General features: G+C 37.5%; 1 protein-coding gene across 4 annotated transcripts in view; it reads right to left on the bottom strand.

The window, feature by feature from the left end:
• The window catches only part of SF3B1 (splicing factor 3b subunit 1), a 36,423-nt gene that overhangs the window by 20,806 nt on the left and 310 nt on the right, over nucleotides 1-15,307 (bottom strand). The window contains exons 2-5 of one of the 4 annotated variants that reach the window (XM_028121512.2): nucleotides 4,264-4,430; nucleotides 2,324-2,428; nucleotides 1,789-1,903; nucleotides 263-318 (exon numbers count right to left, since the gene is read on the bottom strand). In XM_028121512.2, coding sequence (XP_027977313.1) covers nucleotides 299-318; nucleotides 1,789-1,903; nucleotides 2,324-2,428; nucleotides 4,264-4,430 — 407 coding nt within the window. In that variant the 3' untranslated portion in view covers nucleotides 263-298. Of the gene's footprint in view, nucleotides 1-162; nucleotides 1,769-1,788; nucleotides 1,904-2,323; nucleotides 2,429-4,263; nucleotides 4,431-15,307 lie in introns of those variants that run through there. The other 3 variants (XM_088021604.1, XM_028121484.2, XM_028121494.2) reach the window with 3 other exon arrangements.

Genomic DNA, 15,307 nt, shown 5'->3' with positions numbered 1-15,307 from the left:
AATTAGGTTAAACTGATTTTATCTGCCCTGCTCTAATATTATGTTATTCCATAATCATTTAATTTATTTTTTGATGGAAAACTTTTAATAATTATACATCTTACTTTTTATTGAGTTTGCTGATCAATTTAACCTGTTTGAACACAAACATATCTACAGCAGTTTAAAACAAATATTTTAATGCATATAAAAACAAAATGACAGCACAGTTTAGAGTCTTCAGAAGTGATGGGTTCCTGGGTTGCTAATCCGGAATACGTACACTTTCGTGCCTTTGTCTCCATCAGCAGTTCTGACTTCAAGCAGCAGAATAGAAGCCTAGAAAATTATCTCTTTACCATTAGTAACACTTTGGAAAGATATTTATATTCAAAACATTACCTGTTGCAAGCTGTTAAAATCCTGACTACAAATAACTATAACTAGATAAGTTCTCCATACAATGTTCTAAAAGTTATAGTTTAGAAAATCTGACTTTTAAAATACACCTATAATCTTACTCTGATGTCATGTTACTAAAAAGGGCTTCATTCTTTTTAAGTTTTGTTGACCCAAAAACATTTTTATTTTCTTAGAAAGTAAAAATTACAACTGGAAACATATTACTTGAAATATATTACTTCTACCGGTTATGTTTCACACAGAAGAAAAGTGGTGTACAAAGAGATGTGTTAGTCTCTTGGTTCAAGTTTCAGTATTTGCTTTCAAACTTCAGAATATCTTAAAGAAGCCCAAACAGTACAGAACAAGATTCACAGAGGCACACTATGTTTTAGAAATGTGATAATCAGCTATACCAGTAGTATAGCATCACAATTTAGGAAAAAATAATAAAATTCTAAGACATTTCCTATGCTGAAGATCATGCCCAATTGATAGTGTCATTCTTTCTGACACTAGCTCTGATAAGACTTCCTTTGGAATACTTTTTCACCATAATCTAGAGAGGATGTGTTGAACTGCACCCTTAAGAATGCAGACAGGACTGGCATATAGCAGTACTGCTGTAGGAAAGAAATTAAGGACAGTTAGTATGGGCCTGTGAATTCTGACATACATGTTTAAATCAATTACAATTATGCAAGTAAAAAAAGAATATCCCTACTAATTCATGCAGGCTGAAAGTCTAATTTGTAAACCTGCAGCAGAATCTAATTCTAAGAAACAGGCACCTAATTCTGATTTTGAAACTCACCTGAGGAAAGCTTCCATCAGGCTCACTCACTATGCCCCTTGTGCTGACCTGCACACTAAAATTAGCAAAACAGACTCCAACTATTAAAAATATCAAAGTCTTTGTATACATACTTTTGTTTTAACTTTTAAGTATGCTTAGAGCAAAATAGGTGCATTTACTAAACTATATTTAGAGCAATATGGGGGGAGCTCTAATGTGAGAAACAGTTTCTCAAAAGTAACAAGCCCAAAAGTCTAGGATTTGGAATGAAAACTTTCAATAGCTTGAAAGTATTTTGAGCAGAAAAACACATTTGTTCAAAGTATAGAAAGCGTACCCAAAACAAAAGTAAAAGAAAAACCTTTAACCCTTTGCGTTTCTATGGCATTGGCTCATTATTTTCTTGTCCTTCTACCTGGAAAGAAAACTTGCATTATAAAGATGAAGAATATGGCATCTGTGACTTCAACCAAATCTATACAAATCTATAATAAGGGGGATTTTAAAAAAGAAAAGCAAATTCATAAGCATGCCAAAAAAAATCAAAGGGCTAAAGACAACTTAAGACAAATAAATTCCTGAAAACTTATAGAAAAGTGGGAAAGAATTACCATCTGCAAAAGGATCAAGACGCTCTGGGGATATTATCATGGTCCGCCTGTGCTTTTTGTATTCATCCTCCCGGTCAGCAATCTTCGGAGGTCGGTGTTCAGCGAATGGATCATACTGAAAAGAGGTATGTCTCATTTAATAACTACTTTATTAAATAACCAAAGAGAGTATCATATACAAAACCCAGAACATTAGAAAATATGTAAAAATGTTTAATAAATACCTACTAATGAAAGAAATATCTTCTAACATTTTATGGATGTTAACATGAAAAAATAAGACACAGGGAAATGAGACAATATACACTGTCAACATTTCTATACTTCCTTTCTTCATGAAATGATTACCTTAACAAAATAAACTAAGTACTACTTCTAATCCTCCCAATCAACTCTCCTCAAGACATTCTAATAACTTGATTTCTAAAATATGGGGGCTTCCACAGGAATTGAGACATTTTTTCCTTAACTGAATAAACTCTGGTTTTAATTTTTAAAAAGGGCTGCGAGGGGAGAAGAACAAGAGGAGAGTCACCTGTTCTGTTGATTGCGGTATATCATTAAGCAATGCCACAGGGGCATGATATCCTGGCTTCTTCTGACCAAGCAAACTTGTAGATGATGAGTAGTCATCGTCATCCTGCAATGAAATGCCCCCAAAAAGCCACCAACAAAATGTCAGAACTTAAAAATTAAAAAGCATATACAGATTCAACATGGTATCAAAAGACTTACTGGCAAAGTGGTGTCTAAACCTTTGTTCATAAAAGTTCTAAACACCTAGGGTTTCTTTCAAATCACAAACCTTTTAAAGAAATTAAATTTAGTTCTCTTTACTTTTAAAAACATTAAACAAGGAATGATTTCTATGGAAGCTAATTAAAGTAAGATAGGTATGGACTTTTAAGAAAGCCTGAACATTTCATTTTCTCACAGAAAGCATAATGAAATTTGTTTTTCAGGACATCTGGGTGGCTCAGTCAGTTAAGTATCTGCCTTCAGCTCAGGTCATGATCCCAAGGTCCTGGCATCAAGTCCCACATCAGGCTCCTTGTTTAGCGAGGAGCCTGCTTCTCCCTCTGCCTGCTCTCCCTGCCGCTCCCCTGCTTGTGCACTCTCTCTTTCTCTCTGACAAATAAATAAATAAAAATCTTCAAAGAAAAAGAAAAAAAATTTGTTTTTCAAATTTGGAAACTACAAACAGCTTATTTAGAACTCTCCAGGTTCCTTGTTGTTGTTTTAAAGATTTTATTTTTAAGTAATCTCTACACTCACAACCCCAAGAGTCTCATGCTCTACTGACTCAGGCGGCCAGGTGCCCTTCCTTGTTTTTTTAACTCATGTTTTTTTAAACATTTTTAACCACACAAATAAAATATAATTAATTTTAAAGGTATTTGTTTCCCTAGTAGTATGTTTAAACAGACCAATGTTATATTGTTACTTTACTACTCTAAGAAGTACAACAATGGATTAACTCCCAAGATTTTAACACCTCGTTTATTTTATTCAAAAACGAAATCAAAATTTCCCCCTTAGCTTCTGGAAATTGTACCTTTAGAACTTGAAAAATTTTCTTAAAAAAAAAAAGTGCCAATTATAAAATAAAATGTGGTTTGCATTTCATAAAAACAAGTTTGATAAAATCTATATACATAAAACGTTTGTTACTGAATTATGCAAAAATTGAACAGTCACTTCACCAAATTTGGATGTTTGGAATGGTCTGACAAAATAAGCTATGTGGACTATATAAAAACACTTTGAGGGATGCACTTCAAAACGAGAAGCGGTCATCCTCCAGAGTAACTAAAAAAGGCCATTAGCATCAGTAACAAGAAACATTCCATTCTTATTAAGATGCCAAGGGGATGGGACGCCCGGGTGGCTGAGTCAGTTAGGCGTCCGCCTTTGGCTCAGGTCGTGATCCTGGGGTCCTGGAATTGAGTCCCACGTCAGGATCCCTGCTCAACAGGAAGCCTGCTTCTCCCTCTGCCTGCTGCTCCCCTTGCTTGTGCTCACGTGCCCTCTCTGACAAATAAATAAAATCTTAAAAAAAAAAAAAGATGCCAAGGGGAAAAACACAGCATCAAATACAAATCGGAAGTCAAAAGTGGCAAGGACAGATGGCTATCTACAATAAAGTAACGTCTCATGCTGGCTACTCTAGACAGAGCTTAGGAGGTAACAAGCAGGATTTATTTTACAATAGTTAATGATTTGCAGCTTATTTGCTGGATAAACAAACTAGTTTTAACATAAAGATTCATAAAGTTTTAACATAAAGAAGTGATGACTTCCGGAAGTTTCTGGACCTTAGAGAGAAAGGACACCTTCAATAGTTTTATCCTCCAAAAGAATGATTTCCCAATCCCCCAAATCTTCCCAGATTAAATAAGATGACTAAAACAGAAAATTCCCTTATATTTTTGCTCATCAAAGAAATGCTTGATTCTTGTAAACTCAGTAACTCACATCTTCAAGTTCAGTTGCAGCAATTGATGTCACATATCCAGCAAATCGGCTGTCACTTCCACCATAAATTTCCTGGTCATAATAACCTGTAGAATCAAGGCCCACTCCTTGAGCTTCATCAAGAGCTGCCTTCTTGCCTTGAATTTCTCGAATCTGTGCTTCAATATCTGTAAGGAAGTTAATACAGACTTGAATTTTCCAAAGAGACCCAAAACAATGCATTTCTCTAGTAGGAATTATCAAAGTACTCTTCTAAATACATAAACTTTAAAATAACTATTATATACAAGGAGTTAGAACTATACCTAGTACTGATTTACTTAATGTATCTTCCCCTCAACAGACAATACTTGTACACAGAAGAGATGCTTACCATTTCATCAACTACAAATTAGAACAGGTTATCAAAGTTTAAATTACTGTTGAATTCCAAACCTTTCCCCAAATGAAAAAATAATACTGTCAATGTTGATTAGGGACCAAGAACCACACTCAAGATCATTTAAAGTCAACAATACCAGAAATGAAAAAACAGTACTATGGAAAGTGGTTCTCAAACTAGAATGTGCAACAAATTGTCTACAGAGTTAAAATGCAGTAGGCCTGGATCAGACCCAAGTTTCTGCATTCCTAGTAAGTTCGCAGGTGATGTCCTAAACACCTAGGATCACACTCCAAAGAGTAAAATAAAGGATAAAGTCTAAATTCTTTATAGCCTAGAATTCAGAGCCCTACCCTGTTTGGCTGCAACCACCATGACATTAGTTTCACGATTAAGAGTCTGAAGAAAGGGCACCTGGGTGGCTCAGACGGTTAAGCGTCTGCCTTCGGCTCAGGTCATGATCCCAGGGTCCTGGGATTGAGTCCCGCATCGGGCTCCTTCCTCAGCAGGGAGTCCGCTTCTCCCTCTGCCTCTCCCCCTGCTTGTTCTCTCCCTCTCTCTCTCGCAAATGAATAAATAAAATCTTTAAAAAAAAAAAGTCTGAGCTCTGGAATCAAAATGTCTGCCTTCAAATAAAGGCTTTCTCTACCAATTAATATGTTATTTCACCTCTGTGTCCCCGTTTCCTACAACATGTTTTTTTAAAGGATTAAATGAGATAATGAACATGAAGCACTTAAGCATTCCATGAATTAACTCTTGCCAGCTCGTTACCTTCAACTGAATTAAAACCCTCTGACACTAGGCACTTTAAAAAAGCTCATTTACTAGTTTGCAAGGACCAAAAGGAAAAAGATTCAAATGGCACAATGCAAATAACCAACCCAAACCCTCAGCAAAGGGAGAAAACCCTCTGTAGTTCAGGATGGGTGTGGTTTAAAGCAGAAAATGTAATAACATTATCTAGTCCAAAGCGCAGGTGGACCACATTTCCCCAGTAAGTGGGAGCAAGTCTCAGAAACTCAAAATAACGGAACAGGTTTACCACTGAACTTGAGCAGCTCCAGTTTGTAACCACATCTCAAAATTCTTATCATGTATCCAGAGCACCACCATCTCCACAGTTACTACTTTTTCCAGCATCTCTCCCCTCAAAACTGTTACAGCAGCCCAGGTAGCCAGGGGTCCCCACCATGATCAATCACAAACAGAAATATCCTCATGTAAGCTGGGTTGTTTATTTTACTATTCTACTTTTGTTTCTGTTTGAAGTGTATTTTTTAAAAGTTTTAAATCCACATTTGGTCCCTTCCCTCACCCCAAGAATCTTTTGCCCTGAAATACAGAAGAAACCAGAGTGGTTAGCAAGACTGGCTAAGGGGTGAATGGAGATTAAGTCTTCATATTTTTTTTCTTTCTGAACATTTGCATTTCTGAAATGTTTGAGGCTTAAAAACAAACACTAGATGCATGGATCCCACTTTTAAGTAAATAGGTTCTTTCACTGGACCACATATGCTACTGCCATCAGGATCCAGACAGGACACACTAATGGGTAAATGAGGCCAGCCAAATAATCTGCAATCTCCCCTCTACAGCATCAGTCTAGTCTACTAACAACCTACACTGAAATCACCTGGGGCCCTGTTACAAGGACTGAATCCAGGCCTCAGATACATTAAGTTGGAATCACCAACTGAAGAGCCCAGGTTTCTACATTAGCAACAAACACCCCAGGAAACTCTCCACTTCCAGCCCCGGCCTGCCCTTACCAAAATTTCCAATTTAGGACATGTTATACTTTTTTCTAGCTCATACAGAACCACCACCACCACCAAAAATAGGAAAGGGGTGTTGTTTCAAAAAAACTGCATCATACCATACATATTGTGCAGTTTACTCTCCTCCTCCACACACACATTAATACATCACAGTTTTATTTTCCTTTGAAAGGATTTCCAGTCCAAGTTTTCAGCAGCTAGTCCTTTATTTGGATAATATATTTATTCAGGAACTGCTTTCATCTACTGAATCTTACCTACTGATTTTATGTAAGGACTGGCAACAGAGTTTTCTAATTACAAAAGTACTCAAAATATCCAATTTGTTTGTATAAAAAGCCTTGTATCATGACTGGATTCCTATTAAATAAAATTCAGCAACAAAATTACCTAGGGGCTAGACAGCTCTTTGTAGTCAATTAATTCTGAAGAGAGTTCATTACTTAATTTCTACAAGTTGTATAGTTCAATGTTTACATGCAAACCAGGTGCTATATCTGCTTGAAACTATGATAAAAAGTCTAAAAGCTCGTGGGTCGTTTATGCAATGTAAACTGCAGCACATTTACACAAACGTCACATTACCCACAAAACTGAGACAACAGTTTCCACAACACTCAGCAGTTATGCAAATGACAAAATTAAAAACTAGAAAACTCAATATTATTTTATTACATTTATAAACAAGGTAACTGTGATATTTTGTTTACAAAATAAAATCTGTGGCACAAATACGGCAAAATATTAAGAACCAGTATATCTGAGCAATGGGATTACATTGGGTTCATTATATTTTTTCCTGTACTCTTCTGTATGTTACACTATTTCATAATTAAAAAGTAACTTTCAATCTGTAGAAGTCATTAAAAGTAACTTTTCCAAATTTTATAAACATTTTGCATCTCTGGGAAAGGCTAAGCTGTCTCTAATTTCTTATTTTCAAAGCTGTCTCACACAAATTATAGCTACTGGTATGCAGGTATTCCTGCACTTTCTGATATACAAACTAAAGATCATTTCTGACAACAAATGTGTAAGATTTGTTAGCAACAATAGAAAAAAAAAAAATGAGGGAAGACACCAAAAATAACCAGAAGTCCAAAATGTTAAATAAAAGACTTGAAGAGACAGAGGAAGGAGGAAATGTTCATGCTAATCTCTTCCTACTTCAATTATAACCAACATGAATAAATCCTCTGTTCCTCCCTAATCCCTTTCCAATTCAGACTCCCTGTAGTTGAGACATTCAGATGTGAAGATAAAGAAAAATGGATACTGTCTGCTAGTGACTGGACAAGAGACTAGGACCTCCTCATGGCCACACGTTAAGACTGCCAAGAGCTGGCACTCTAATCCATGTGAACCCATAAATATTCTAGTCTTCTTGATGCGTGTATTAATATTTCTCATTATCAAGTAGTATTCCAATGTACTACAGCATCCAGGTTGCTTGCAGTTTGTAAAGATTACAAATAAGGCTGCTATAGAACATTCATGTACAGGTTTTTATGTAAACATGGGATTTAATAGTACTCGTGTAAATACCTAGTCTTATAGATTAGTATCTAGTCTGCTGGGTCTTAAAGCGGTGTATGTTTAATTTTATAAAAAACTTAAAGTCCTTTTGGTGGGTTTACTTACGTAAGTTTGAGAACAGAAGAGAGCTGAATTATTCCATATAACAGGAAGAATCATTTTGAGAGATGAAATGGAGGAAATTAAAAGAACAAGTAAAATGAAGAACAGCTGGGAGCTGGGATAAGTGAGATCAATAAAATTCCAGCTTTATGGCGTTAAAAGGGGGGTTATCAGGAGTCAGATATATCTAATGTCTATTTCTAAATTATCTGATTTTCCAGATGAACGCTTCACTTCTGTTCCCCACACAACCCTCCCATCTTCAGTAAAATCTATGGAGTGGGAGCATATATAGGACACTCAGTTACTGATGCTGAAAACTTAAAAACAAAGTAGGAATTCCCTATCTTGAGAGCAGATTTGGAATCTTAAAACTGAAGTTATGGGTCATCCTTCAAATCCCCAGAGTTGGCAGTCTAGTACTGGTTTAATTAAAAAAAAAAAAATGTCTTAGACAAGAAATCAAAGTACTAGTTAAGTATTACACTTGTATTTAGGGGCACCTGGGTGGCTCAGTTGGTTAAGCCTCCGACTCTTGGTTTCCACTCACATCGCGACTGGGGTCGTGGCATCAAGCCCCTAGTGGGGCATGCTCAGGACAGAGTCTGCTTAGGACTCTATCTCCCTCCCTCTCCCTCTTCCCCACCCACTGCTCGCATATGCGCACGTGTTTACATGTGCGCTAAAAGTATCGGAGAGTCTGCAAGAGCCTTACTAAAGGAGGAGCCTTGAGGGTAAACTGTCGAGAATGAGGTTTTTCTCAAGGTGGTATTCCTATTTTAAGGTACGAATATCACAACGACTCAAGCAAAACTATTTCAGATAGGAATATCTATGTAAGAACTGTGAGAGTACATTCATTGCCATTAAAATTATAGGGGGAGGGGCACCTGATTTTGCAAATCCTTTGTCAAGATTTCCTTGCCATGGCTGGTCCAACCTAACCCTAAAGTATGATTTCAGAACCGTGTTCATTCCTAAAGCCAATAATTTTCTTGGCACTTCCCTTGTTTGTGGGTCTCCAGACATCTTAATTGCAGCAGTAGTGGTGGGAGAGTCTAAGAAGGTGTCGTGGGTATTTTCTTTGCCCTCTTCCCCTGTTCCTGCAGACTATAGGAAACTCTACAGGACAAAGCTGCTGCAACAAATAAATTGCAAAGAAAAAGAAAGATGGAGGAGGAATATAAAGATTTAAGACTAAGTGATATATGGACTTTATCTGCAACTTGATTCAAACGAACTGGGAAAAATTTTTTTATAAGGCAATCAATAAAACTGAACTATTAATTTTAGGTGCAATAAGAGTATTTTTAAAAAGTTTTACGTGTTAGAGATACACACTGAAAAATATATGGATAAAATAATATGCCTGGTATTTGCCTCAAAATAATGGGAAGGGTGAAGGGACCAAACACAGATTAAACAAAAGTGGGCCCATGTTTATAACTTTGAAGCTAGGTATAGGTGCAACATGGGGGGGGGGGGTTCATTTCACTACTCTATTTTTGTACGTTTGCAGTTTTCAATAGAGTTAAAAAAAGAGGCGCCTGGGTGGCTCAGTCGGTTAAGCATCTGTCTTCGGTTCAGGTCATGATCCCAGTGTCCTGGGTTCAAGCTCTGCATCGGGCTCTCTGCTCAGTGGGGAGCCTGCTTCTCCCTACCCCTCTGCCTGCACTCCCCGCTTGTGCTCTCTCTCTCCCTCTTTCTGTCAAATAAACAAACAAAATCTTAAAAAAATAAAAAGTTTAAAAAGTATATAAGCATGGCTCTCTTAAGTTTTGCCCTTTTTTCTCATTCTTGGTTCTTCTTCTAGCCCCTTGAAACCAAGGCCTCTGATCCCATGCAACAGAAAAAAGCTCTCTCCTCTGAAATGGAGTCCTCTGCTGGATGTAAAGAGAATTTTTTTTAGCCCTTTTATGAAATATCTTCAATCTTAAAAGTCCCAATTCTTCTCAATCTTCGTTATTACTGTTCCTATTCTAGTTTTATTTATTTTGCTAAATGATGGTAAAATCCTAATAAACGTTAAGATATAAACGTACATTTCAAAACTAAATTTCCTTCAATGACCTACAGAAAATAAATGTCATTATTTGATTGAAATTCCTCTCTTTTCGAAGGAGATTTCTGATCCTAGGAATGCTTTCAACTATCAGAGAACAAATCCTTCCCTAGAAGATTGACATTAATTAACAGTGTGAATTAATAAAATCTGTGAGCTAGTCCACTTGATATCTCAATTCATTCAAAAATGATTTCCATTCGTTTTCTTAAAAATTACATTCCTTTTATAATCAGAAAAAATGTGATAAATATTAAAATTACAAACTTTTTTAAAAAGGATTTTATTTACTCATTTGAGACACAGAGAGAGAGAAAGAGAGTAGGGGGAGAGACAGAGGGAGAGGGAGAAGCAGGCTCCCCGCTCAGTCAGGAGCCCGATGTGGGGCTTGATCCCAGGACTCTGGGATCATAACCTAAGCCGAAGGCAGACGCTTAACCATCTGAGCCACCCGGGTGCCCCTAAAATGACAAACATTTTTGACATAAATACATCAAACGTTTTAACTGGGAGTTGAGTGTGACTTCAAAAGAATATGCAGAACTGGGGGTCTTTTAAAAGATGGGCAACATCTATTTTTTTTTAAGACTTTATTTATTTATTTGACACACAGTGAGAGAGCACAAGTAGGCAGAGCAGCAGGCAGAGGGAGAGGGAGAAGCGGGCTCCCCGCTGAGCAGGGAGCCCGATGCAGGGCTTGATCCCAGGACCCTGAGATCACAACCCGAGCCGAAGGCAGTCGCTCAACCAACTGAGCCACCGAGGCGCCCCAACCTATGTTTATAATTTACACTAAGACCTAAATATAAAACTCTGATACAAAACACCACTGGTCACATCTGATGCAACTGTTTAACTGCTCCCCACTGATTCTGTCTCTCTACTGGTTTCTACTTCCGTGCCTTTTCTTTTTTCCATGCCCCAGATAATGCTAATCCAGCTTGCAGCATTTTCTCCTCCTTGATGTGTCTTTTTATTCCTCATTTTTAATTTGGATGGTTTTGAATGTTCTAATCACCGTTCATTATATGTTACAGAGGCACAGCCCCTGGATGTTACTTACTGACACCTTAGTCTGGTTCATAAGTGTTATCTATTCTCCAACAGGCAGAATCAAGTTGTGAGCAAGGATTTCTCACATATGACACCTCTAAAAGACATCCAGAAAATAGCAAGTATATTGTGTATCCCAACTTTCATCCTTTTCCTTAAACAAAGCCCCAAAACTAACTATGGTGGTAAATTATTTTACTGAACACTATAGGTGTCAATTCCTAAGTTATTAATCGCTAATTAGCACTACTTAAGTCAACTCTTAAATAATTACACAGAAAAGAAAATCTTTTTCAGAATCTTTAAGCAATTTGCTTTCCTTTTTATTTTTACTAGCAACATTCACGCTAGAAGTCTACAAAACCAAAACAGTAAGTATTCTTAGCACAGAAAAATAAAAATTTCAGAAAATGAAGAATACGATGACTATTCCAGACATTCTAAAAGCAAAAATTTAGGGAAAAAACCTTTTTCAGCTTTGTGATCCCCCCCAAAAATCCATTCAAGAGACAGTGGCAAAACAAGCCAATATATGAGATTTTAGGATAATCCATTTTCCCCATTCCAAGAGGAAAAAGAGTGTGTTTCCTTGTTTGTCAAAGTCAACAATATGTGAACTGCGGATAGCAAGATTATGCACATTAATAATTGTATACACTTGACACAACTTAATATGCAGAAAGGTCCAAAAGATTTTACTGATGTGAACCAGTCTAGCTCTTTGTAGACTTCAATACTGGAAAATGTAAGCCACCAGGATAATAAACAATCAGGCTGCTTAAAGAGGAGGTTAAGGGCTGATCCTAACAGAAATATTCAAAAAAGGGGCGCCTGGGTGGCTCAGTCGTTAAGCGTCTGCCTTCCGCTCAGGTCATGGTCCCCGGGGTCCTGGGATCGAGCCCCGCCCGCACTGGGCTCTCTGCTCCGCAGGAAGCCTGTTTCTCTCTCTCCCACTCCCCCTGCTTGTGTTCCCTCTCTCGCTGTGTCTCTCTCTGTCAAATAAATTTAAAAAATCTTAAAAAAAAAAAGAAACAAATATTCAAAAGGAGTAAGACAGCATAAAAAAAACAGTTATCAGTTTGGCTCAATGATGGGAACTAATAACCTGTGAAAAGAACATATAGGATAGAACAATAACCTCCTTCAGTTTGAATACAGTATTATTTAATTCACAAAATTCAAGTAAAAATTACTGATGCACCCATTACTTTAAAAATAAATTACAAAACACAATAAAGTCTTTACAAGCAACATTACTTAGGATAAAAAGATTATATAATCGTCTTTACTTAAAAAAGCAACATGATGGGGGCGCCTGGGTGGTTCAGTCAGTTGAGCATCAGCCTTCCGCTCAGGTCATGATTTCAGGATCCTGGGATCGAGCCCCACATCAAGCCCCACATTGGGCTCCCTGCTTAGCAAGGAGTTGGTTTCTCTCCCTCCCTCTGCCCCTCCCCCTGCTCGAGCCCCCTCTGTCTCTCGCTCTAATAAATAAAATCTTAAAAAATATATATAGCTTTAAAAAAAAGCAACGTGATGGACAACTCTAAAACAAAAATAAAACAAGTACTATGTGAACTTTTAAAAATGTAAAAGTCACTCCAGTGAGGTTCAAACTCAAGTTCTCCTATCAACTACTTCACTAGCTTAAAAGAATTGTTGGTCTTACTGTCATTCTTCACACTGCAAACAATGACTTTCCTAAAACGCAGAAGTAACTTGCCACCTGGGAGGAGTAAGGCACTTTATTCTGTAGTCACTGGAGAGCCAAGTCATATCTAGCTCAGTGTTCAAAGTCTTCTTTAATCTGATGCTAACCTAATATTTCTTCCTCTCAATTCAGAAGGTCCCCAATATATTAATAAGTCCTACTTCCCACCTATCTCAGCCAAACAATGTATCCAAACCTAGCCAATCATTCACAAGTCAGTTTAAGCGACCTCTTCCTGTGAAACTTTTAATATTTCCAATATAATCTCTCAATAAATGTTAATATTCAGTACCCATTAGGCACTGGGTACCGGGGATACCAAGATATAGTTCCTATACACAACAATCTCAAAGTGGATGAGAAAACCTTAACACAATGAAATAGTCTAATATAATATTTATTAATTGCTATAGTAGCACCAAAAAGAAAAAAAGAAACCCCACCAAGAATTCTGCTCCAGGTTTTCAGAGACGACTTATTAAGCGAAACAGAGATGCACCATAAAGGACTACAGGTCTTTAAAAAGAATATCATGAGGGGGGAGCGTGGGTGGCTCAGTCCTTTAAGCATCTGCCTCCGGCTCAGGTCATGGGATCAAGCCCCACATCGGGCTCCCTGCTCCTCAGGAAGCCTTGCTTCTCCCTCTCCCACTCCCCCTGCTTGTGTTCCCTCTCTTGCTGTATCTCTCTGTCAAATAAACAAATAAAATCTTTAAAAAAGAAAAGAAAAGAAAAGAAAAATATTATGAGGGAGTAAGAAACTATATAATTATTAACGGTGTACTTCCACTGAACATTTATCATCTTCTATCTTATATTCACAATGATGGACAGTGTCTTGTACACAGCGCCCCAATATTAAATGATTACTCCTACGCTTTCTTTACAGCATCAGTTAATTCATATTGACAGCATGATTCCAAATAAAATAGCAAATTTGGCCAGTGAATTTCAATCTTCTATAGACCAAAGCTTTTTAACTGGGTTTCAAAAAAAGCAGGAAAACTGATCCAAACTTTGATTCTCCTGTCCAAAAGTATCTTATGATAAAATAACAATAAACAAGTAATCAAAGCCACAGAATGCCCCAAATGAACAATCTACTCCTGAACAAACAAGAATAGCAACATCTTTACATTTTCTAACTATTTTGCAAAAGGTATGTCCGAGTTAGTCTAATGACAGAAGAGTAAGTGCCTAAAAAAACCTTCAGGGTTAAAACAGTGTTTAAATCTAAATACCTGCCAAGAATAAGAAGAATATTAAAGTCATTGCCAATTAATTAGCATGTTTCAGAAGTTGCAGAAAGCTGGACTTCAGTTCTAGTGGGTAACACAATTATTTGATGTCATTCACATTCTGGTCCCAATCAACCTTTCCAGATTCGTCTACATTTTCCCTCCTTGCAGCGCCACAGTTCACTACTCAAACACACTTTTCACGACTCCCTGCCTCTCACAAGATGTTCTCTCAGGCTCAAATGTGCTCCCCTAATTTAAAACGGATTGATCCTTTTAGGCAAGGGACACGTCATCTCCTCTATGAAATAGTCCTAAGCACAAATTAATCACTCCGTTACCCAGGATCCCGACATATTGCTTGTATTTCTATTTAAGCATTAATTTGCCTCATAAAAGAATGAAAAACGTATACACATCTGTTTCCCCATTAGCCTGGAAAACTTCTGACGGCCTTACTCTGTGTTACTTCACAGACTTATACTGAGCTAGGCACTTGGAAACGACGAGTGAAATAAAAGTGACTCTTGGAAGCCTCGTGTTTGATGAACACTTCAAATTCCACGTCAGAAATCAAGGAATGCACCTCCAAATTCCCATGCCGCATCTTTTCTGAAGCGACCCTATTTCCTGCCATTTCTGGGTACTGGATACTCCCTAAAGGACTCCGGCCTATTCTCAACATTTTCCTAATTTTGTATTCTCCGTATTCCATAAAACGACCAAGTACCTCGAAAGCTTTGGCCATTAATAAAAATCATGTGCCTTTCCTTCCACCAATAATCAGTCTCCAAAGGAAAAAAACCAAATACAACTGATCAAGGGAAGAAAAACCACTAGACTTTATTCCCAAATCACTTCGTATAAAAAAACAACAAAACGAAGTATTTTAGATGCCTGAAGACACATAAATTAGCCAAGATTAAGAGGAATGGGCTTCGGTTAGGCTAAACTCGATCTGGGGTTGCCTGAGAATCGGTTGCCGTATTTCAATGCTTTCCTGACTCTGCTATGCACAAACTGTGCGGACAACAGTTCCGAGAGGCGAGTGAGACTTTTGGCTTCCACGCCCGTTTCCCCGATCCCTTGCCCTGGACTCCTCGTTGGCGAGCCGTTTGAACGAGGCCTTCTGGTCAGAAAAGAGAAGCAACTCTGAAGGAACAAGACCCAAACACGGAAC

This window comes from Eumetopias jubatus, unplaced genomic scaffold, assembly GCF_037043125.1.
Source record: "Eumetopias jubatus isolate StellerSeaLion01/CBP00866 unplaced genomic scaffold, mEumJub1_p1.0 scaffold_3, whole genome shotgun sequence".
NCBI lineage: Eukaryota > Metazoa > Chordata > Mammalia > Carnivora > Otariidae > Eumetopias > Eumetopias jubatus.
The sequence above is the reverse complement of the archived record's forward strand: the minus strand, read 5'-3'. Positions and strand labels throughout refer to the sequence as shown.